Genomic DNA, 22,573 nt, shown 5'->3' with positions numbered 1-22,573 from the left:
TTCTGATTGGATGGGCCTGGCTCCCAAGTGGGTGGGCATATACCCTCCCAGGCCCACCCATGGCGGTGCCCATGCCCAGTCATGTGAAATCCATTGCTGAGGGTCTAATGAATTTATTTTAATTGACTGATTTCCTTATATGTACTGTAACATAGTAAACTCGTTGAGATTGTTGCATGTTGCGTTTATATTTATGTTCAGTAAAAGGGTAGTTGATAAACAAATGGCCTACCAAATGTCTGAAATTATAAGCAGAAACTTGAAAGTAGCCAGTATGCTATACGGTCCAGTCTGGAGTATCAGCAAAACAAATGATTATGGTGGATCGAACTGCGCAGGTAGCCGACTTTTTGAAGTCATCACACACAACACCCTAATATGCGCGACTGAGCCTGCGCAGACCGCGAAAAACAACAGATGTTTACATGCCACAGTATCCCATCTAAAATCAACATATCCCAGGCATCCTGGTTTCACATAACCGGGATACAAGTTTTTTCGGGTTATTGTAAACGGGATATGATGTTTATATGCATCAACTCAAAAACAGAATACTTAAGTATCCCGAATAATAACGGGATATTGGTGTGCATGTAAACGTGGTCACTGACGGGTCAAGGGAGTAGTCCTGGTTTAATCGGACTATAAGACTTTAAACCTAGTATGTAAGATACTTAGACCTATTCATAGCTACTCGATCTGTATCACTGCTTGTGCTATAACAACATTTAAAGCAACCCAGTTCAAGAAGACGAGACAGACTCGATAAACTCATGATTTACCAGGCTAAAATGTAATTGTCTTGTCTGGGGTGGTCAAATTATTTTGGCAACAGCTGATAAGATGTGGAAAGAATTGAAGAAAAACCAGCTCGTCAAGTACGGCGCTGTGACCACAGTGTCAACCATCAGTAAGTCACAGCTCTACTGCTATGCAAGTTATCTTGATGTATTGTAGGTTTCAGACCTCATTTCAATTACTTTTACAGTTTTTTGTAATGGTAAAATCGTTTCTAACATTTCTACATGGACATATAGTCTCGGGAAATTGTAGCCTAATTTCAACAAAACCAGGAACTTCTTAGTAAACACTAATAAACTACCCACAGCGAGTATTGCACCGCATGACATATGTTGTGACGTACAGGATGTACAATTCTTCAGATTGTATTATACATTTATCTTGATCGACATGGAAATGAACAGAATCACTGAAGGATGATTGACCGTGGTATGTGGTTCATTTGTATTGTAGTGTCTATTTAAGGGTTGTGATTTTAAACGTGTTTATTCCCTGTAGCTCCAAGATCCTGATATATACTATTATGTGTGTAAATACTTTACAATTGTACATACAGTATATGCTACCTTGTCCATTAAGTATGTAAACAATTCCTACTCCCACAACAAAGGGTCTGTTGCATAGGCTTTAAAGGTTCATAGGTCAACATAAGAAGAAGTAAGAGTGATATTTTGTCTCAGTGCCATTTGTCTCCAAACTAGGCTATGTTTTACTGAGAAAGTGGATCGCCGGTGGGATATGCCACAGCCGTGCCAAACTGCATGGAAGGACTGTGGTGATCACTGGTGCCAACACTGGTATCGGCAAGGAGACGGCCTGGGATATGGCCATGAGAGGTACAGTAGGCAAATACCACTTCTCTATTGGACTGTAACTATGTTGTGATTTGCATTACCTTTCATGGGATGTCGCTTTTGAACACAAACAAGTTACAATGCAATCTGAGGAAAATGTGGGTTTAAGGGCAATTGTGGGGGCTATTCAATGGAAGGCATGAGAATAGGGGGCTTAGTGATGGGGTGTGGTAAATTTGTGGATGTTGTTCAGCTGATGATAGGACTGATCCTATATATTCTATTGGAAGGGAATGTGATGAGGGTGTTCTCAGATGGACGGTACTGCGTGTTCTCAGGAGCCCGGGTGATTATGGCTTGCCGAGACCTCACCAGGGGAGAGGCCGCTGCAACAGAGATCCGCAGTTCTACTGGAAATACTAACGTGGTGGTGCAACAACTAAACCTGGCCTCCCTCGGGTCAGTACGACAGTTTGCCAGGGAATTCATTGCCACGGAGACCCGTCTGGACATACTTATCAACAACGCAGGTGAAACTGATGCATTTAACCAACATGCTTTGAGAGCCTGAATTGTGTTGGTGTTACTCTGGGTATGTTTTGAACTATATCATGTTTTTCGTTGTCAAAGTTGTGGGCCTGATTTTTTTTTAACCATCCGTTAAATACTCAATTCTCTATTCCTCACAGGTATAATGCTATGTCCCAAAAGCTTCACAGTGGACGGGTTTGAGAGTCAATTTGCTGTCAATCACCTAGGTCACTTCCTATTGACCAATCTTCTCCTGGACATGCTGAAAGCCTCCACCCCCAGCCGCGTCGTCACTGTGTCTAGCATCGCTCATCAAGGCGGTAAGCCCATTCTGACCAGATATTTTTGTAATAAAACAAATATCATCAATTGAGTTATAGCTTTATCTGGCTCTACCTCATTCTCTTTCAGGGAAAATCCACTATGATGACCTTAACTTTGATAAGAAGGGGTACAACTCAGTAATTGCCTACAAGCAGAGTAAACTGGCCAACCTCCTCTTCTCTAGGGAGCTGGCACGAAGGACTAAAGGTGAGGGGTTGCCTTATTACAGCTCTATTACGTATTACTACTCATGTACATGTAGTTAGAAATTAGACCAATTCAAATGAATTAACCTAGTTATGCATAGAAAATTAGGTAATGTAACTAGGAGATTTTTCCATTTCCACTACATATCCTGTTCAATGGCTAAATGTACTGTATTGGTAATGGACCCCAGTTAACCAATACATGGAAATACAATACCAATGGGCCATAACTTTGTGCGGGTTCAGAAAACACCATAATAAATGCTTCAACACATACACTGTTAGTCTACATTTATTGGTTAACAATCGATGTGGATTTTACCGTAGTTATGGATGGATTTGACTTTACTTTATGGTGGTTTAGCAATGCATGGCTAAAGATAAGGGAACTAATGTTTATTAGTGGATTCAAGCCCGTACCAGTTGGCTGAGAAGGCTTATCTTTTGTTTTTGTAATGTGCATTGGGGTGCGGAGTGATTTGAGGCTGTTGTTGCAGAGTATTCATCAAGTATCTTGAAGTTAACCGTAAAAATAATCGGACCTATGCAATTACTGTATTTAACGATTATTTACCTATTAATGCTGTTTTCCCCCATTCTTCCCCATCAGTAGCAGTCTTAGTATGCACAACAAACATTATACAAACAAATCATGTTGCTTCAACATCAGGTCATAACTGGTGTACAGTGCATTGCTCTCTGCCACATGATGTCTCTGAATGTCAACATTCTAAGGTTAGTGGCCCTATCCCTACACTCACCCCATCAGGTACTGGAGTGACGTCGTATTCCCTGCACCCCGGGGTTATCCGGACAGAGCTGTGGCGCCACTCGCAGTCAAAGTACCCCATGCTGAGTTCCATGCTGTCAGCCCCCGCCTGGCTCCTGATGAAGACCCCCAGGGAGGGGGCCCAGACCACCATCTACTGCGCCGTCACTGAGGGGCTGGAGGAGAAGAGCGGCTACTACTTCAGGTAGTAGCATCCCAGTGTGTAGAGTGAATTAGCCTAAATCGATCTCTCTCTCTTTGTGTGTGTTTGTGTGTTAATTGGAGGGGGATGATTTTAATTTACAGTGGGAGTGTATCTTGTGTGTATGTGATAGTTAAGCATCCCATCAAAAGTATGTGTGTACAATGCGGTATATATTCTGAGTGTAGACAATATACACTGAACAAAAATATAAACACAACATTTAAAGTGTTTGTCCCATATCATGTGCTGAAATAAAAGATCCCAGAAATGTTTGATACGCACAAATAGCTTGTTTCTGTCAAATTCGGCGCAAAAATGTGTTTACATCCTTTTTAGTGAGCATTTCTCTTTTGCCAAGATAATCCATCCACCTGATAAGTGTGGTATATCAAGAAGCTGTTTAAACAGCATGATCATTACACAGGTTCACCTTATGGAGATGTATCGCACTGCATGAAGCAAATGGTGGTCACACCAGATACTGACTGGTTTTCTGATCCACCCACCTAACATTTTTTTAAGGTATCTGTGACCAACAGATGCAAATCTGTATTCCCAGTCAGTTGAAATCCATAGATTATGGCCTAATACATTTATTTCAATTGACTGATTACTTTATATGAACTGTAAATCAGTAAAATCTTTGAAATTGTTGCCTTTATATTTTTGTTCAGTGTAAATAACTACTGTATATGTTTAGGTGAGCTTTAAGTCAGGATGTGTTTGTTTCTCAGTGACTGTCAGGTAAAGGAGCCAGCTCTTGAGGGGAGAGATGATCTTGCAGCACTGAGACTATGGGGCGTTAGCGCCGGGCTAGTGGGACTCAATTAAAACAACTGAACAACTCGCCTTGCAACACGGTGCCACTCCCAACCCCACCTGCCAGAACCCTCACGGATACTGGCATTTTTTTAAATGTTGGCTCTTAACTTTCATATCAGAAGATATCCTGTATTCTATATACATCCTGTATTCTACACATTTTCTATATTTTTTGATGTTGTCTTATAATACAGTATATTTTGATAAAACATTTTTTTCTGTATTTTATTGTATTGAAGCTTATTCTCGTTACAATGGTCTTCATGCTGAAATTCTGTATTTTTCATGTTTTCGTTTAAAAAAAAAAATGTTGCTTCAGAAGTCTTTGCATGAGTAATAGTGTAGTTTTATTAATTGTAATTTTACACCCCAGTTATTTTATCAGTTTAGCTAAACTACCTTTAAAAAGTGTTACTTATTTTAAAGACTTAATAAAAATATATGCTATCTGTACATCTCAATATTTTATTTATATGTTTTCAGAAGTTGCTTGCATGCATGACATATTTCTCAAAATAACAAAATATATCCGTTTCATTTGAATGGTCTGCCCTTACCAAAATGGCGTCCTCGTCGTGCAACCATTAGCGGAGCATTGTGGGATATAACAAACACATGCTGACTTTGGATCAGTGAAATGCATGCTCAGATTACGCTTTTGCCTGTACTTTGCTCTATAAACTGGTCGTAGATCAGTCATTACACTCTTCAGTTGACCAAATGTTCACCCGGAAATGTAACTCGGGTTCATTTCGAAGCTGAGCTGAATATTTGTCAACAATAGACTCATTTAACATAAAAACGAATCGAAGCGTTGCCTGGTGCAAGAGATCTTAAGTTCATACAATTCGGCCTTTGGTTATTTTTCAAGCTATCATTGCTAGAATTTAAGAACGTTGTCAAAATGAATGTGACACTTGCTGTCAAGCAGTATATCTCCAAAATGATAGAAAACAGCGGGCCAGGAATGAAGGTTCTGCTCATGGATAAAGAGACGGTAAGTAATGTAGATAGAATGGTTACAATGTAGTGGTTCAAACGATGGACAGTGGTTACAATGTATCAGGTTATTTTTGTTGGTACACTACATGCCCAAAAGTATGTGGACACCTACTCGTCGGACATCTCATTCCAAAATCATGTGGCACCAGTTTGGCCCTTTCCTGTTTCAACATGACAATGCCCCTGTGCACAAAGCGAAGTCCATACAAAAAGATTAAGATTTCCCTTCACTGGAACTAAGGGGCCTGGCCTGAACCATTAAAAAAAAAAAAAGACCATTATTCCTCCACCAAACTTTACAGTTGGCACTATTAATTGGGGTAGGTAGCATTCTCGTGGCATCCGCCAAAGCCAGATTCGTCCGTTGGAATGCCAGATGGTGAAGCGTGATTCATTACTCCAGAGAAAGCGTTTCCACTGCTCCAGAGTCCAATAGCTGCCAGCTTTACACCACTCCAGCCGACGATTGGCACTGCGCATGGTGATCTTAGGTTTGTGTAAGGCTGCTCGGCAATGGAAACCTATTTCATGAAGCTCCCGACGAACAGTTCATGTGCTGATGTTGCTTCCAGAGGCAGTTTGGAACTCGGTATGTTGTAATCGAGGACAGACGATTTTTACGCGCAACAGCACTCGGCAGTCCCGTTCTGTGAGCTTGCGTGGCCTACCATTTCGCTGCTGAGCCATTGTCGCTCCTAGACATTTGCACTTCACAATAACACCACTTACAATTGACTGGGGCAGCTCTAGCAGGGCAGAAATCTAATGAACAGACTTGATGGGAAGGTGACATCCTATGACGGTGCCTTGTTGAAAGTCATTGTGCTCTACAGTACAGGCCATTCTACTGCCAATGTTTGTCTATTGAGATTTATACACCTGTCAGCAACGGGTGTGGCTGAAATAGCCAAATATTTATTTATATTTATATAAATTAGCCACTTATTTGAAGGGATGTCCACATACTTTTGGCCATGTAGTGTATGTGTTGTCTTTCTGAGACGGACACATTGAAGGAACAGAACCTTGAATTATTCACCAAAAAACGTGAAATCACAAACAAGTCTCTGGACCAGTCTCTAAAATGCCATTCATATCAAATGTAGAGATTTGGTTATAAAAAAGGAAACTTCTCCTTTAATAATGATTAGTATTAAATAATATAGATAGGAGAACCAAGCTTTTGAAAATGTCATACTGTCAGCAGCTCCTTCCATTGGAAGATGCCAAATCTTTGGCTCATGTAGAAACAAATTTACTGCATTACAGTTGCGTTTTGTCATCATGCCTATTTGTTTGTGCTTGTCTCATCAGACCAGCATCGTCAGTGTGGTCTACACTCAATCCGAGATCCTACAGAAGGAGGTCTACTTGTTTGAAAGAATCGACTCACAGAGTCGAGACAACATGAAGCACCTCAAAGCCATCTGCTTCCTCAGGCCAACCAAGGTGCCCCAGTCACTGTATAGACATTGCAGCCAGCCTTTGCTCTGCATTAAAGGTCCAATGCAACCATTTTTATTTATATATCAAATCATCTCTGGGTAACAACTGAGTACCTTACTGTGATTGTTTTCAATTAAAATGGTCAAAAAGAATATTGCTAGGACATGAATGTTGCTAGTACTGTCTTGGAGTGGTCTGAGTGGAGAGGAGAAAACAACTGAAAATGTGCTGTTATTGGCAGAGGGGCTTAGAACTCTTTGTTATTGGTATATTAACTTAAGTTATCTGCTTGGCGATGTCAACATGGAAGGCCGAAACTCCATTCCACCAAAACAGACTGAAATATACAAACAGCTGTTACACTAAAAACGATTATCATAATTTTCACAATTTCACAGTATTATTCCAACCTCATAGTGTGGAAATATAAATAAAACACAGGCAAATCATATTTTTGACTGTACTGGGCCTTTAAGACTTTGTTACTTACCATCCACACACATTGTATCTACTGGATTGTGTCCATCCATAACTGTATGAATGCATATGTCAACTTCATTGTACGTATACTGTATGTATACTGAATATATTGCGTCCATACAATATGCACTATTTGGAGGCAAAGTACTTTAGACATGGATTTGTATGACTCCCCTGACTTTATCTCTGTCCTCTTTACAGGAGAATGTGGAAAATCTGATACAGGAGCTCCGGCGACCCAAGTACAGTGTCTACTTCATCTGTAAGGACTTCTGGGCAGTTGTTTAAATCGTATGGTTCTCTGTTCTGATTCTTGTGCAGGTTTTTAGACAGATCAAATACAGATAAAGTGGACTAAGATGTTATGTCCCTGTCTCATTTATATGGTTTAAACCTAAAGACTCAAAATTGATTGACATTGCGATTGACCAATAGAATGGGCAAAACTATTGACATTTTGAGTGTGGTATGATCTTCGGTGCCAAGTGTGCCGGTTTCTCGATCTAAGAAACGACCGGCCTCCTAGGCTTTTCAGGAATTACAGTGTCTAGGACAGGGTACTCCAACCTTTTCGTGTATCACGAAATTATACATTTCGTGAGCTACACATTTTTTCAAGCTTTCAAATAGGCATATTCTTCTCTTCTCCCCTGCAACCCTTCCCCGGGTACTTAGTGTACAAGTGAAAGTAGTGCACTATGTTTTCTGTCAATATACCTCATAAAAGAATGGTTAATAAACAACTCTAAGGGGGGGCCCTATAAAATTTCCTCCAAATTAGGTCCTCAGTTACGTTTTTCCTGGTTTTAGATTTAATCGTATTAACAATTTTTCCTAGAGAAAAAACTAAATTGGATGTTATGAGTCCACGTCAATGCTTATATCACATCAGAAGATATTTTATTTAGGTCTGTAAGTAAACATTAAGATTTGAGTGTAATTCCTCTTTAATTGTGCATCTAACGAGAGGAATGTGCGTCTAACGCACTGGTCTAGCGATGGTTCTGTACTGCTGCTGCTCATTTCATGGCAAAGTTTGCAAACAATAGATACAAATGATATACTTATATACATAATATACAGTGTCACTAACTAGAAAGCTAGCTAGGAGGCATGTGCGACCGGTAGACAGTGTCCTTTGCTCCCTGCCTGTCGGGCACTTTTTTCCAGCAGTTTTATTAACAACGGTGAGGGCAGGTGGGAGCGAAGGTACCAGAGGTCAATAGAAACTCAACGTTGTCATTGGGGTAGAGAAGGTTGTGAGACGTGAGCGTGTATTTATTTGATATATTTGGTAAATACATTTTCCCAATATATTTAAATATATTACAATATATAATTTTTCCTGTATGGGTGACATCCTCCTCATAATCCTTTCTAGACTTCAGCAACGTCATCAGTAAGAGTGAGATAAAAGCCCTGGCTGAGGCGGATGAACAGGAGGTGGTTGCAGAAGTGCAGGTAAGTTAACGCTAAGGGCAGTACTATAGGACAGTATCCATCAGTTAGGTACACAACTATTATTATTTGTAAACAATTTTTTTTTTTTAATTAACCTTTCTTGTTTTTTCCTACTAGTCCTGAATCCACATTTTTCATCATTTCTATTTCTAGTTAAAACCACTTTACAGTACCCGTCGTCTTGTAATAGCCAGGTTATCCTTTGACGTTTATACTGGAAACTAATCATTCAAATTTCTCTCATATATGACTGCAGGAGTTCTATGGAGACTTCATTGCTGTGAACCCACACCTTTTCTCCCTCAACCTCAGTGGTGTCGCAAGGGTAGGACATGCAAATATGTTATGACGCTTTGCATATGTGACAATCTATAAAGGGGTTTATTATTCATCTGCATTGACTTTAGTTTAACGTTTTTTGTTTGTCTCTACACATGACATATTCCCTCTGTATTTTGGATCTGTTTACAGAGTGCATTCCCATCTTGTGTGTGTTGCAGGGTCGTAGCTGGGAGCCAACTCTCCTACCACGTACCACCCAGGGTCTGACCTCAGTGCTGTTGGCCCTGAAGAAATGTCCCATGATCCGCTACCAGCTGTCCTCAGACATGGCCAAGAGACTGGGAGAGAGCGTGAAGGTGACTAATATCACATGCACAACTATCGCACGTGCACGCATGCACGCAATCTCACTACCCCTCTCCTCCTCCAGCAAATCATCACCAAGGAGTATGAGCTGTTTGACTTCAGGAAGACAGAGGTGCCTCCTCTCCTGCTCATCATGGACCGCAGCGATGACGCCATCACCCCACTACTCAACCAGGTCAGAACTACACTACCGTTCAAGAGTTTGGGGTCACTTAGAAATGTCAGTGCTTTAGAAAGAAAAGCAAATGTTTTGTCCATTAAAATAACAAATTGATCAGGAATACAGTGTAGACATTGTTAATGTTGTAAATGTCTATTGTAGCTGGAAACGGCAGATTTTTTAAAATGGAATATCTACATAGGCGTACAGAGGCCTATTATCAGCAACTCCTGTGTTCCAATGGCACAGTGTGTTAGCTAATCCAAGTTTATCATTTGAGGTCTTATTGATCATTAGAAAACACTTTTGAAATTATGTTAGCACAGCTGAAAACTGTTGTTCTGATTTAAAGAAGCAATCAGAACAACAAAACTGGCCTTCTTTAGACTAGTTGAGTGTCTGGAGCATCAGCATTTTGAGGTTCGATTCCAGGCTCAAAATGGCCAAAATCAAATAACTTTCTTCTGAAACTCGTCAGTCTATTCTTGTTCTGATAAATGAAGGCTATTTCATGCGAGAAATTGCCAAGAAACTGAAGATCTCGTACAACGCTGTGTACTACTCCATTCGCAGAATAGCGCCAACTGGCTCTAACAAGAATAGAAAGAGTAGTGTGAGGCCCTGGTGCACAACTGAGCAAGAGGACAAGTGTATTAGAGTGTCTAGTTCGAGAAACAGACACCTCACAAGTCCTCAACTGGCAGCTTCATTAAATCGTACCCGCAAAACACCAGTCTCAACGTCAACAGTGAAGAGGCGACTCCGGGATGCTGGCCTTCTAGGCAAAGTTGCAAAGAAAAAGAGATATCTCAGACTTGCCAATAAAAAGAAAAGATTAAGATGGGCAAAAGAACACAGACACCAGACAGGGGAACTCTCCCAAGAAGGCCAGCATCCCGGAGTCGCCTCTTCACTGTTGATGTTTGTTTGAACTATTAGCCAGAAGATACATTTTAAAGATAATCAACCTGTTTTTTTAGCCTTACACCAGACTGAGCATTTTATCAGTCTGGAACCCAGGCTACGTATTTACAAAAAGGTAGGCAATGACCAGGTCATCTAGTCAAACGACGTATCCTGTAGAATATTCACATCATTCTGATGTGTACTGCAGCCTCTGGTCACTTGGGGGCAGCAGCGTCTTATACATACATTTACCAGGCCTGCAACCTGCACACTAAACTAGGTAATGTACTCAAGGCCCCTTGTGTCACATGTAAATGCACCAATCTTTAGCGCACATTAGAAAAGCTAATCATTTGGCGAAAACCTCATACACCCCTCATCGTTGAATGGAATTAGTCGAGATTAAATGTACTTTATTTTAATTGTGGGTTTCATTGCTTTGGTTTCATTGTTTGTTGCTCTGCTCCCTCCAGTGGACGTACCAGGCCATGGTGCATGAGCTGCTTGGCCTCAACAACAACCGTATCGACCTGTCCCGAGTCCCAGGGATCAGCAAGGAGCTGAAGGAGGTGGTGCTGTCTGCAGAGAACGATGAGTTCTATGCTAACGTGAGTCCCAGTCTCTAGGCCTGGTTCCAATTCTACATAAATGTTCCCTTCGGCATTGAGACGGTCTCATTTGAGCAGGCTGGCAAGTAGCCTAGAGCACGGTTCCCCCACGGGCCAAATTTGTTTTCTTATTGCTGGACATAAGACTGTAAAAACGGCAGCATTTCAGCACCAAGTGATTTTAATTTTGGATATCTGTTCCAAAGTATTCCCAAGCATAATAAAGAGATACAGGCGGGCAAAAAAGTATTTAGTCAGCCACCAATTGTGCAAGTTACTCCACTTAAAAAGATGAGAGAGGCCTGTAATTTTCATCATAGGTACACTTCAACTATGAGAGACAAAATTAGAAAAAAAAATCCAGAAAATCACATTGTAGGATTTGTGAATTTATTTGAATGAATTTATTTGCAAATTATTGTGGAAAATAAGTATTTGGTCAATAACAAAAGTTTATTTAAATACTTTGTTATATACCCTTTGTTGGCAATGACAAAGGTCAAACGTTTTCTGTAAGTCTTCACAAGGTTTTCACACACTGTTGCTGGTATTTTGGCCCATTCCTCCATGCAGATCTCCTCTAGAGCAGTGATGTTTTGGGGCTGTTGCTGGGCAACACAGACTTTCAACTCCCTCCAAAGATTTTCTATGGGGTTAAGATCTGGAGACTGGCTAGGCCACTCCAGGACCTTGAAATGCTTCTTACGAAGCCACTCCTTTGTTGCCCGGGCGGTGTGTTTGGGATCATTGTCATGCTGAAAGACCCAGCCACGTTTCATCTTCAATGCCCTTGCTGATAGAAGGAGGTTTTCACTCAAAATCTCACGATACATGGCCCCATTCATTCTTTCCTTTACACGGATCAGTCGTCCTGGTCCCTTTGCAGAAAAACAGCCCCAAAGCATGATGTTTCCACCCCCATGCTTCACAGTAGGTATGGTGTTCTTTGGATGCAACTCAGCATTCTTTGTCCTCCAAACACGACGAGTTGAGTTTTTACCAAAAAGTTATATTTTGGTTTCATCTGACTGTATGACATTTTCCCAATCTTCTTCTGGATCATCCAAATGCTCTTTAGCAAACTTCAGACGGGCCTGGACATGTACTGGCTTAAGCAGGGGGACACGTCTGGCACTGCAGGATTTGTGTCCCTAGCTGCGTAGTGTGTTACTGATGTTACTTTGGTCCCAGCTCTCTGCAGGTCATTCACTAGGTCCCCCCGTGTGGTTATGGGATTTTTGCTCACCGTTCTTGTGATCATTTTGACCCCACGGGGTGAGATCTTGCGTGGAGCCCCAGATCGAGGGAGATTATCAGTGGTTTGTAAATCAAATCAAATCAAATTTTATTTGTCACATACACATGGTTAGCAGATGTTAATGCGAGTGTAGCGAAATGCTTGTGCTTCTAGTTCCGACAATGCAGTAATAACGAACAAGTAATCTAACTAACAATTCCAAAAAAACTACTGTCTTATACACAGTGTAAGGGGATAAAGAATATGTACATAAGTATATATGAATGAGTGATGGTACAGAGCAGCATAGGCAAGATACAGTAGATGATATCGAGTACAGTATATACATATGAGATGAGTATGTAAACCAAGTGGCATAGTTAAAGTGGCTAGTGATACATGTATTACATAAGGATGCAGTCGATGATATAGAGTACAGTATATACGTATGCATATGAGATGAATAATGTAGGGTAAGTAACATTATATAAGGTAGCATTGTTTAAAGTGGCTAGTGATATATTTACATAATTTCCCATCAATTCCCATTATTAAAGTGGCTGGAGTTGAGTCAGTGTCATTGACAGTGTGTTGGCAGCAGCCACTCAATGTGAGTGGTGGCTGTTTAACAGTCTGATGGCCTTGAGATAGAAGCTGTTTTTCAGTCTCTCGGTCCCAGCTTTGATGCACCTGTACTGACCTCGCCTTCTGGATGACAGCGGGGTGAACAGGCAGTGGCTCGGGTGGTTGATGTCCTTGATGATCTTTATGGCCTTCCTGTAGCATCGGGTGGTGTAGGTGTCCTAGAGGGCAGGTAGTTTGCCCCGGTGATGCGTTGTGCAGACCTCACTACCCTCTGGAGAGCCTTACGGTTGAGGGCGGTGCAGTTGCCATACCAGGCGGTGATACAGCCCGCCAGGATGCTCTCGATTGTGCATCTGTAGAAGTTTGTGAGTGCTTTTGGTGACAAGCCGAATTTCTTCAGCCTCCTGAGGTTGAAGAGGCGCTGCTGCGCCTTCTTCACGATGCTGTCTGTGTGAGTGGACCAATTCAGTTTGTCTGTGATGTGTATGCCGAGGAACTTAAAACTTGCTACCCTCTCCACTACTGTTCCATCGATGTGGATGGGGGTGTTCCCTCTGCTGTTTCCTGAAGTCCACAATCATCTCCTTAGTTTTGTTGACGTTGAGTGTGAGGTTATTTTCCTGACACCACACTCCGAGGGCCCTCACCTCCTCCCTGTAGGCCGTCTCGTCGTTGTTGGTAATCAAGCCTACCACTGTTGTGTCGTCCGCAAACTTGATGATTGAGTTGGAGGCGTGCGTGGCCACGCAGTCGTGGGTGAACAGGGAGTACAGGAGAGGCCTCAGAACGCACCCTTGTGGGGCCCCAGTATTGAGGATCAGCGGGGAGGAGATGTTGTTGCCTACCCTCACCACCTGGGGGCGGCCCGTCAGGAAGTCCAGTACCCAGTTGCACAGGGCGGGGTCGAGACCCAGGGTCTCGAGCTTGATGACGAGCTTGGAGGGTACTATGGTGTTGAATGCCGAACTGTAGTCGATGAACAGCATTCTCACATAGGTATTCCTCTTGTCCAGATGGGTTAGGGCAGTGTGCAGTGTGGTTGAGATTGCATCGTCTGTGGACCTATTTGGGCGGTAAGCAAATTGGAGTGGGTCTAGGGTGTCAGGTAGGGTGGAGGTGATATGGTCCTTGACTAGTCTCTCAAAGCACTTCATGATGACGGATGTGAGTGCTACGGGGCGGTAGTCGTTTAGCTCAGTTACCTTAGCTTTCTTGGGAACAGGAACAATGGTGGCCCTCTTGAAGCATGTGGGAACAGCAGACTGGTATAGGGATTGATTGAATATGTCCGTAAACACACCGGCCAGCTGGTCTGCGCATGCTCTGAGGGCGCGGCTGGGGATGCCGTCTGGGCCTGCAGCCTTGCGAGGGTTAACACGTTTAAATGTCTTACTCACCTCGGCTGCAGTGAAGGAGAGACCGCATGTTTTCCATTTCCTAATAATTGCTCCCACAGTTGATTTCTTCAAACCAAGCTGCTTACCTATTGCAGATTCAGTCTTCCCAGCCTGGTGCAGGTCTACAATTTTGTTTCTGGTGTCCTTTGACAGCTCTTTGGTCTTGGCCATAGTGGAGTTTGGAGTGTGACTGTTTGAGGTTGTGGACAGGTATCTTTTATACTGATAACAAGTTCAAACAGGTGCCATTAATACAGGTAACGAGTGGAGGACAGAGGAGCCTCTTAAAGAGGAAGTTACAGGTCTGTGAGAGCCAGAAATCTTGCTTGTTTGTAGGTGACCAAATACTTATTTTCCACCATAATTTGCAAATAAATTAATTAAAACTCCTACGATGTGATTTTCTGGATTTTTTTTCTCATTTTGTCTGTCATAGTTGAAGTGTACCTATGATGAAAATTACAGGCCTCTCATCTTTTTAAGTGGGAGAACTTGCACAATTGGTGGCTGACTAAATACTTTTTTGCCCCACTGTATGTGATCGTATACAAATGCAAGCAAGATTTGAAAGGATTCATGTTATAATCAAATGTTATATCTATTTGTTCTTCTTGTGGTAAATTTGCAGTCTACAAATGATTTGTAATTATGTTCCGGGCCCCTGACCATCCGCTCAAGAAAAAAATAATAATAATCGGCCAGCGGCTGAATCTAGATGACGATCCCTGGCCTAGAGGTTAGGAAGGCGTCCAGCAAACCTCTGTAACAAGACTCTGAAGGAATGTCGGGCAAAATGTGTAGCAGTCGGTCAGTGAGAAAAGGTTAAAGAATTCCGACAGGGCCAGACGTTAGCTGACAACTTCCAATTCACTCTCACATTCTCTTATTCAGAATCTGTACCTGAACTTTGGAGAGATCGGCACAAACATCAAGAACCTGATGGAGGACTTCCAGAAGAAGAAGCCCAAGGAGCAACAAAAGCTGGAGTCCATCTCTGATATGAAGGTGAGAGCTGGGCACTGTAGGAACTCGATTTCTCAGTACAGGAACTCAATTTCCCAGCATGTCCTGTTGCAGTTGCTCATTTAGGACCACTAACACATCTCAGCCTCATTAGTTAATAACCACTCACAATTAGATAAATTATCTCTTAATTACAATAATGATACGAGCTATAAATAATTGCTGCAACTTTAAGAAATGTCTTTGTTTTATTTTTTAAAATAATTCCCTCTATTTTTCTCTGCAGGCGTTTGTGGACAACTACCCCCAGTTCAAAAAGATGTCTGGCACAGTGTCGAAGCACGTGACTGTGGTGGGCGAGCTGTCTCGCCTGGTGAGCGAGAGGCACCTGATGGAGGTGTCAGAGGTGGAGCAGGAGCTTGCCTGCCAGAATGACCACTCAAGCGCGTCACAGGTAAGACTCTGGGGTTGAAGGGATACTTCGGGATTTTGGCAACGAGGTCCTTTATCTACTTCCCCAGTGTCAGATGAACTAGTGGATACCATTGTTATGTCTCGATGTCCAGTATGTAGGAAGTTATAATTAAGTCTGTCAACCAATGCTAACTAGCGTTATTTTTTAATTTACTGGTAGGAAACACATTTCTATTATTACCAATATAATTTCCAGAATTGTCTGAAATTAATCAACACTCCAGTCCTGCTCTGCACTGACTTGATGTCAGAGACTGACTAGAAATACACTACTAGATACAGTGCATTCAGAAAGTATTCAGACCCCTTGATTTTTTTTCCCATATTGTTACGTTACAGCCTTATTCTGAAATGGTTAAATTGCTTTTTTTTCCCTCATCAATCTACACACACTACCCCATAATGACAAAGCAAAAACAAATTTGTATACTTTTTGTTGTTGAAATATCACTTACATAAGTATTCAGACCCTTTACTCAGTACTTTGTTGAAGCACCTTCAGCAGAGATTACAGCATTGAGTCTTCTTGGGTATGATGCTACACGCTTGGCACACCTGTATTTGGGGAGTTTCTCCCCATTCCTCTCTGCAGATCCTCTCAAGCTTTGTCAGGTTGGATGGGGAGCTTTGCTGCACAGCTATTTTCAGGTCTCTCCAGAGATGTTCGATCGGGTTAAAGTCCAGTCTCTGGCTGGGCCACACAAGGACATTCAGAGACTTGTCCCGAAGCCACTCCTGCGTTGTCTTGGCTGTATGCTTTGTCCTGTTCTTTGGTCTTTGTCCTGTTGGAAGATGGTATTTTCTCTGACATGCACTGTCAACTGTGGGACCTTTTTATATAGACAGGTGTGTGCCTTTCCAAATCATGTCCAATCAATTGTATTTACCACAGGTGGACTCCAATCAAGTTGTCGAAACATCTCAAGGATGATCGATGGAAACAGGATGCACCTGAGCTCAATTTCGAGTCTCATAGCAAAGGGTCTGAATACTTATGTAAATAAGATATTTCCGTTTTTTTAAATATATTTTTTAAGATAATATTTTTTTATGAGCAAAAATGTATATTGGTGTCCTATCACTGACACCAATGGAAATGTGACATGGGGGAGGGGCCTACAGCTCAATGTTATTTTATACAATAACACCAATAGTTCACATGAAAGCATTCAGAAAGTCACTCAATATTACTTTGTGTTGGTTAAAGAGGAATACAACCCACTCCTGTATTGTATATTGACTTGGCCACTTAATAATAATAATAGTGACTTTCAGAATACAATAAAATACTGCACATAGAAGCCATAGTGAAGTAGCATTAAAGAATTGCAGTCTGTATTAAAGGCTATGTAAAATGTACTCCCTGTTTTTCCAAAGAATGTGCGTCGGCTGCTGCAGAACCCGCGGGTGAGCGAGCTGGACGCGGTGCGCCTGGTGATGCTGTACGCACTGCGCTACGAGAGACACAGCAGCAGCATCCTGCCGGGCCTCATGGAGGAGCTCAACAGGAAGGGCGTGTCAGAGAGGCATCGCAGGGTAAGGGAACATTCTATACTGTACCACTACCTGACCCTTGGGGCAATATGAGGACTGTATACTGTTGTTGTACTCGTCTTATATTATGTAGATGTTATTATTTTGGGATCAACAATGTACATTCAGTATGTTGGTATGTTTGATGCGTCTGTTTTATCAATCTAGACTGGGTTAGAATAATCAAATTAAGCCTTTTTATCTTGTTTAACTGGCATCTTTTACCTCAGATGGTAACGTCCATGGTGGAGTATGGAGGGAAGAGGGTGAGAGGAAGTGACCTCATCAACCCCCAAGACGCAGTTGCCATCACCAAACAGTTCTTCAAGGGGCTGAAGGTACACCATTCTCCTCACAAATTATACAAATACTAGCGGTAGTTTTGTGTCCATCTAGCCACTCTCAACCAGATTCTAATAAAACACCTTTGGTTTTGGCTGCGTGCGTGTCTCCAGGGAGTTGAGAATGTGTACACGCAGCATGCACCGTTACTGCAGGAGACCTTGGACCAGCTGATCAAGGGGCGGCTGAAAGACAGTCAGTTCCCTTACCTAGGACCCAGCTCCCTTCGAGACAGGTAGGGTGATATATATATATATATATATACACACACACACACGCACATACACACACACATCCACACACACACATGCACGCACACACACACAGTTAAAGACACGACCTCAGACCCTACACCTGAATAGCCAAACACACACACTTCTACACACTATCAATGATACGTAAAAAAAATAAAAAATAATTAAACACATATTCTGTGTGTATGAGCACATAAGCCCACAGTTCATCACCGTTATTGGATGACCCCAACCGGATGCTAGCCTATCAATGATTACCATGTAGTTCCTCTTCAGGCCACAGGATATCATAGTGTTCGTCATCGGAGGGGCCACCTATGAGGAGGCGCTGGCAGTCTACAACCTGAACCGCACCATGCCAGGGGTTCGGATCGTACTGGGCGGCACCACCATCCACAATACCAAGAGGTCAGAATCATCAACCGCTCCTCGTGACCTACTGTAGTCGCCTCAGTCAATTTTCCAGACATAGCCAGTAGACATCCATTGTCTGTTACCAGGTCAACACATATGATCAAAATGGCTTAACCCTCTAGAGTCGACGGCCACGTGGAAATCTAATTGGCATAATACAAAAATCCCCATAAAAAGTCTCTGTTTAACCTAGAGATATCTGTTGGGCTGCGTCTCAATCCACTACATATGCCAGTGGCGACCTTCCGCATCGGAGGGGGGCTGAGCTGAGCTACGGTGGTGTTTGTTATATCACGAGTCATCCCTAAAAAATCGGTCTTCTCACGAATATGTCTGTAGCGTCCCGACCGGTTTGGCCTAACTAATATGATCACTCCAATGGAATGATGAGACTCTCCCGAGCACGGTGGTGTTCTCCGTTTTGCTCTACAACCCCCACAAGCGTCACAGGACGGAAGTCGGCACCACCGATATGTCAACTTCTGTCTGTAGCATTCGAACAGTTTTGGCTACACACTGATATGACCCCTCTATGAAAAGGTGAGACTCTCACGAACGCGTACATGTCAGTGCTATAGGGCGTCCACAAGCCTCACTTGACCTGTCTGAAGGTAGCCCGCTACCAGTTTAAAAAAATGAATGGAACTGAGTGTATAAAACATTAGGAACACCTTTCTAATATTGAGTTGCACCCCCTTTTGCCCTCAGAACAGCCTCAATTTGTCGGGGCATGGACTCTACAATGTGTCAAGCGTTCCACAGGGATGTTGACTCCAGTGCTTCCCACAGTTGTGTGAAGATGGCTGGGTGTCCTTTGGGTGGTGGACAATTCTTGATACACATGGGAAACTGTTGAGCGTGAAAACCCCAGAAGCGTTGCAGTTCTTGACACACTCAAACCGGTGTGCCTGGCACCTTCTGCCATACACCGTTCAAAGGCACATAAATCTTTTGTCTTGCCCATTCACCCTCTGAATTATCACCTCATCATTGGGTGAGTCAGTGTCACTGTAAGGTTTATTTTCTAGCCTACTGTAGCCTATATTATATACAGTGCCTTCGGAAAATATTCAGACCCCTTTCCATTTTCCACATTTTGTTACGTTACAGCCTTATTCTAAAATTGATTAAATTAAATAAAATCCTCAGCAATCTACACAAAATACCAAATAGTGACGAAGCAAAAACAGGTTTTTATGTATAAAAAATTGGCACGTAAACGGGCTGTCATGTGCCTTTTACTGAGGTGTGTCTTCCGTCTGGCCACTCGACCATAATGGTCTAATTGGCTGAGTGCTGCAGAGATGGTTGTCCTTGTGGAAGGTTCTCCCATCTCCACAGAGGACCTGGAGCTCTGTCAGAGTGACCATCGTGTTCTTGGTCACCTCCCTCCCCCAATTGCTCCGTTTGGCCAGGCGGCCAGCTCTAAGAAGAGTTTTGGTGCTTTCAAACTTCTTCCATTTAAGACTGATGGAGGCCACTGTGTTCTTGGGGACCTTCAATGCTGCAGACATTTTTTTGGTACCCTTCCCCAGATCTGTGCCTCAACACAAGCCTGTCTCGGAGCGCTACGGACAATTCCTTCGACCTCATGCCTGTGGGACCTTACATAAACAGTTGTGTGCCTTTCCAAATCATGTCTAATCAATTGAATTTACCAAAGTTGGACTCCAATCAAGTTGTAGAAACATCTCAAGGAAGATGAATGGAATCAGGATGCACCTGAGCTCAATTTCAAGTCTCATAGCAAAGGGTCTGAGTACATACAGTACCAGTAAAAAGTACCCAATTAAGGTGGTTTTGGATGAGTTGGACCGCAGAGTGAAGGAAAAGCAGCCAACAAGTGCTCAGCATATGTGGGAACTCCTTAAAGACTGTTGGAAAAGCATTCCAGTTAAAGCTGGTTGAGAGAATGCCAAGAGTGTGCAAAATTGTCATCAAGGCAAAGGGTGGCTACTTTGAAGAATCTCAAATATAAAATATATCTAGATTTGTTTAACACTTTTTTGGTTACTACATGATTCCATATGTGTTATTTCATAGTTTTGATGTCTTCACTATTATTCTACAATGTAGAAAATAGGTGTGTCCAAGCTTTTGACTGGTATTGTATGTAAATAAAGTATTTGTTTTTTATTTTTCATACATTTGCTTTGTTATTATGGGGTATTGTGTGTAGACTGCGGAGTATTTTTATAAGGCTGTAACGTAACAAAATTTGGAAAAAGTCAAGGGGTCTGATCTTTCCGAAGGCACTGTGTATATATAGGCTAAAGTAGGCTAGAAAATAAAGCTTCCAGTGACACTGACTCACCCAATGATGAAGATGAAGCATAGGCTACTCACCGGTAATGGGCGATGGGTTTGTGCCAATATGTCAAGATAAGCTACTTTGAAAAACAGTGCTGTTCACTCAAAAGTTGTTCAGAATAATCTTTTTAGCTTCTTCAGACAGATTACTCTTCTCTTTTTCAGCAGCAGGCATTTGCTTTTCAAACGGTAGGCCTAAATGTTTCTCGCGATTGTATTTAGAAATTTGGGAAAGGCAAACTGACAGCCGCAACCAACCATAGAAATATAATCCATAGAGGGCAGTTCCCATTCATGTCAGGACTGTCTGCCAATGCTAGTGTACCCATGAGTTTAAAAGTAAAAATAGGGGCGGCAGGTAGCCTCGTGGAGCATTGGGCCAGTAACCGAAAGGTTGCTAGATTGAATCCCAGAGCTGACAAGGTGAAAATCTGTCATTCTGTCCCTGAACAAGGCAGTTAACCCACTGTTCCTAGGCTGTCATTGTAAATAAGAATTTGTTCTAAACTCACTTGCCTAGTTAAATAAATGTTTAAAAAGTGCCAGGGTTAGAGGTTCCAAAATCCTTCTATGGCCACAACGCAACGAGCTGTTCTATATTTGGAGTGCTTTCTGCCCTAACTGCGGCTTTCCCGGCTGTAAATGCTTGTGATTAAACTTAATCCACAGATATTTTTTAGAAGCTATTAATCCTCTATCAAAATGATGCTTTCTGGTGTAGTATTTTGAATACTTTTATCTATGTCTGTTCAGACAGGAGTATTATTATGTTGGGGGGGAAATGTATAGCATAAATTATTTAGATTTATCGGGGTGCGGCAGCACCCCTACCTCCCGCGGCTTTGGTCCCAGTCAGTATAAGATGCAATGTCATGGCCCCGCACGCCTGTGGGGAAGACAACCTGTGGGTAGCCTATTGGCTCACGGCAAACACTTAACCTTTTTCAAATGCAGTTTTCTTGTCTCTTGTTTTAGTCAATTACAAAAGTGCATTTAAGAGAAGTTCAACATGTCTAAAGATGACTTTTCAACATTGGCTGCTCCCGAGCGTTCTCAATACTTAATGTTATAAAGTCATATTGTAGGGCTTCCCTCATGGCCCTATTCATGATGGTGCTAGCAGCCACGTGAGTGAAGCTACAGTACCTTCAGAAAGGATTCACACCCCTTGACTTTTCCCCACATTTTGTTGTGTTACAGCCTGAATTTAAAATGGGATTCAATTTAGATTTTGTGTCACTGGCCAACACACAATACCCCGTAATGTCTAAGTGGAATTATGTTTTTAGATTTTTTAAAAATATATTACTTAAAAATGAAAAGCTGAAATGTGTTGAGTCAATAAGTATTCAACCCCTTTTGTTATAGCAAGCCTAAATAAGTTCAGGAGTAAAAATGTGTTTTACAAGTCACATAATAATTTGCATGGACTCACTCTGTGTGCAATAATAGTGTTTCCTAAACAAATGTTATGACTACCTCATCTCTGTACCTCACGCATACAATTATCTGTAAGATCCCTCGGTCAAGCAGTGAATTTCAAACACATTCAACCACAAAGACCAGGGATGTTTTCCAATGACTTAAATCGGCGTGAAAATCTACGGAAGACCTGAAAATAGTTGTCTTGCAATGATCAAGAACCAACTTGAGAGCTTGAAGAATTTTGAAAATAATACATTTTGCACAATCCAGGTTTGGAATGCTCTTGGAGACTAAACCAGAAAGACTCACAGCTGTAATCGCTGCCAAAGGGACTTCTACAATGTATTGACTCGTTTGTGAATACTTACGTAAATGAGATATTTCTGTATTTAATTTTCATTAAATTAGCAAAAATGTCAAAAACATGTTTTCACGTTGTCATTATGGGGTAGTGTGTTTAGATTGGTGCGTAAAAA

At 42.0% G+C, this 22,573-nt stretch overlaps 2 protein-coding genes across 4 annotated transcripts in view; both read left to right on the top strand.

Moving 5' to 3' along the window:
- The first annotated feature begins 286 nt into the window (after positions 1–286).
- LOC112264737 (retinol dehydrogenase 12-like) lies at positions 287–4,883 on the top strand. Of its 3 annotated transcripts, none has more exons than XM_024441520.2 (7): positions 287–910; positions 1,503–1,637; positions 1,886–2,125; positions 2,285–2,446; positions 2,538–2,657; positions 3,426–3,630; positions 4,365–4,883. In XM_024441520.2, the coding sequence occupies exons 1-7, from the start codon at positions 844–846 to the stop codon at positions 4,459–4,461; spliced, it is 1,026 nt and encodes a 341-aa protein (XP_024297288.1). In that variant the 5' UTR covers positions 287–843; the 3' UTR covers positions 4,462–4,883. The 3 variants fall into 3 exon arrangements, with proteins under 3 accessions (XP_024297288.1, XP_024297289.1, XP_024297290.1); XM_024441521.2 differs by having other exon boundaries at positions 302–910; positions 1,934–2,125; positions 4,365–4,881; XM_024441522.2 differs by lacking the exon at positions 287–910 and adding an exon at positions 917–1,230.
- Positions 4,884–5,183: 300 nt separating this feature from the next.
- Positions 5,184–22,573, top strand: part of LOC112264736 (vacuolar protein sorting-associated protein 45) — a 28,716-nt gene continuing 11,326 nt past the window's right edge. Inside the window, exons 1-14 of the mRNA XM_024441518.2 lie at positions 5,184–5,449; positions 6,769–6,903; positions 7,582–7,642; positions 8,762–8,841; positions 9,098–9,166; positions 9,342–9,479; positions 9,554–9,664; positions 11,029–11,163; positions 15,274–15,387; positions 15,632–15,799; positions 17,197–17,355; positions 17,583–17,690; positions 17,808–17,929; positions 18,225–18,356. Of these exons, the coding sequence (XP_024297286.1) occupies positions 5,357–5,449; positions 6,769–6,903; positions 7,582–7,642; positions 8,762–8,841; positions 9,098–9,166; positions 9,342–9,479; positions 9,554–9,664; positions 11,029–11,163; positions 15,274–15,387; positions 15,632–15,799; positions 17,197–17,355; positions 17,583–17,690; positions 17,808–17,929; positions 18,225–18,356 (1,625 nt within the window). The 5' untranslated portion in view covers positions 5,184–5,356. The remainder of the gene's footprint in view (positions 5,450–6,768; positions 6,904–7,581; positions 7,643–8,761; positions 8,842–9,097; positions 9,167–9,341; positions 9,480–9,553; positions 9,665–11,028; positions 11,164–15,273; positions 15,388–15,631; positions 15,800–17,196; positions 17,356–17,582; positions 17,691–17,807; positions 17,930–18,224; positions 18,357–22,573) is intronic.

The sequence above is a fragment of the Oncorhynchus tshawytscha genome, linkage group LG13, assembly GCF_018296145.1.
Source record: "Oncorhynchus tshawytscha isolate Ot180627B linkage group LG13, Otsh_v2.0, whole genome shotgun sequence".
Taxonomy (NCBI): domain Eukaryota; kingdom Metazoa; phylum Chordata; class Actinopteri; order Salmoniformes; family Salmonidae; genus Oncorhynchus; species Oncorhynchus tshawytscha.
The sequence above is the reverse complement of the archived record's forward strand: the minus strand, read 5'-3'. Positions and strand labels throughout refer to the sequence as shown.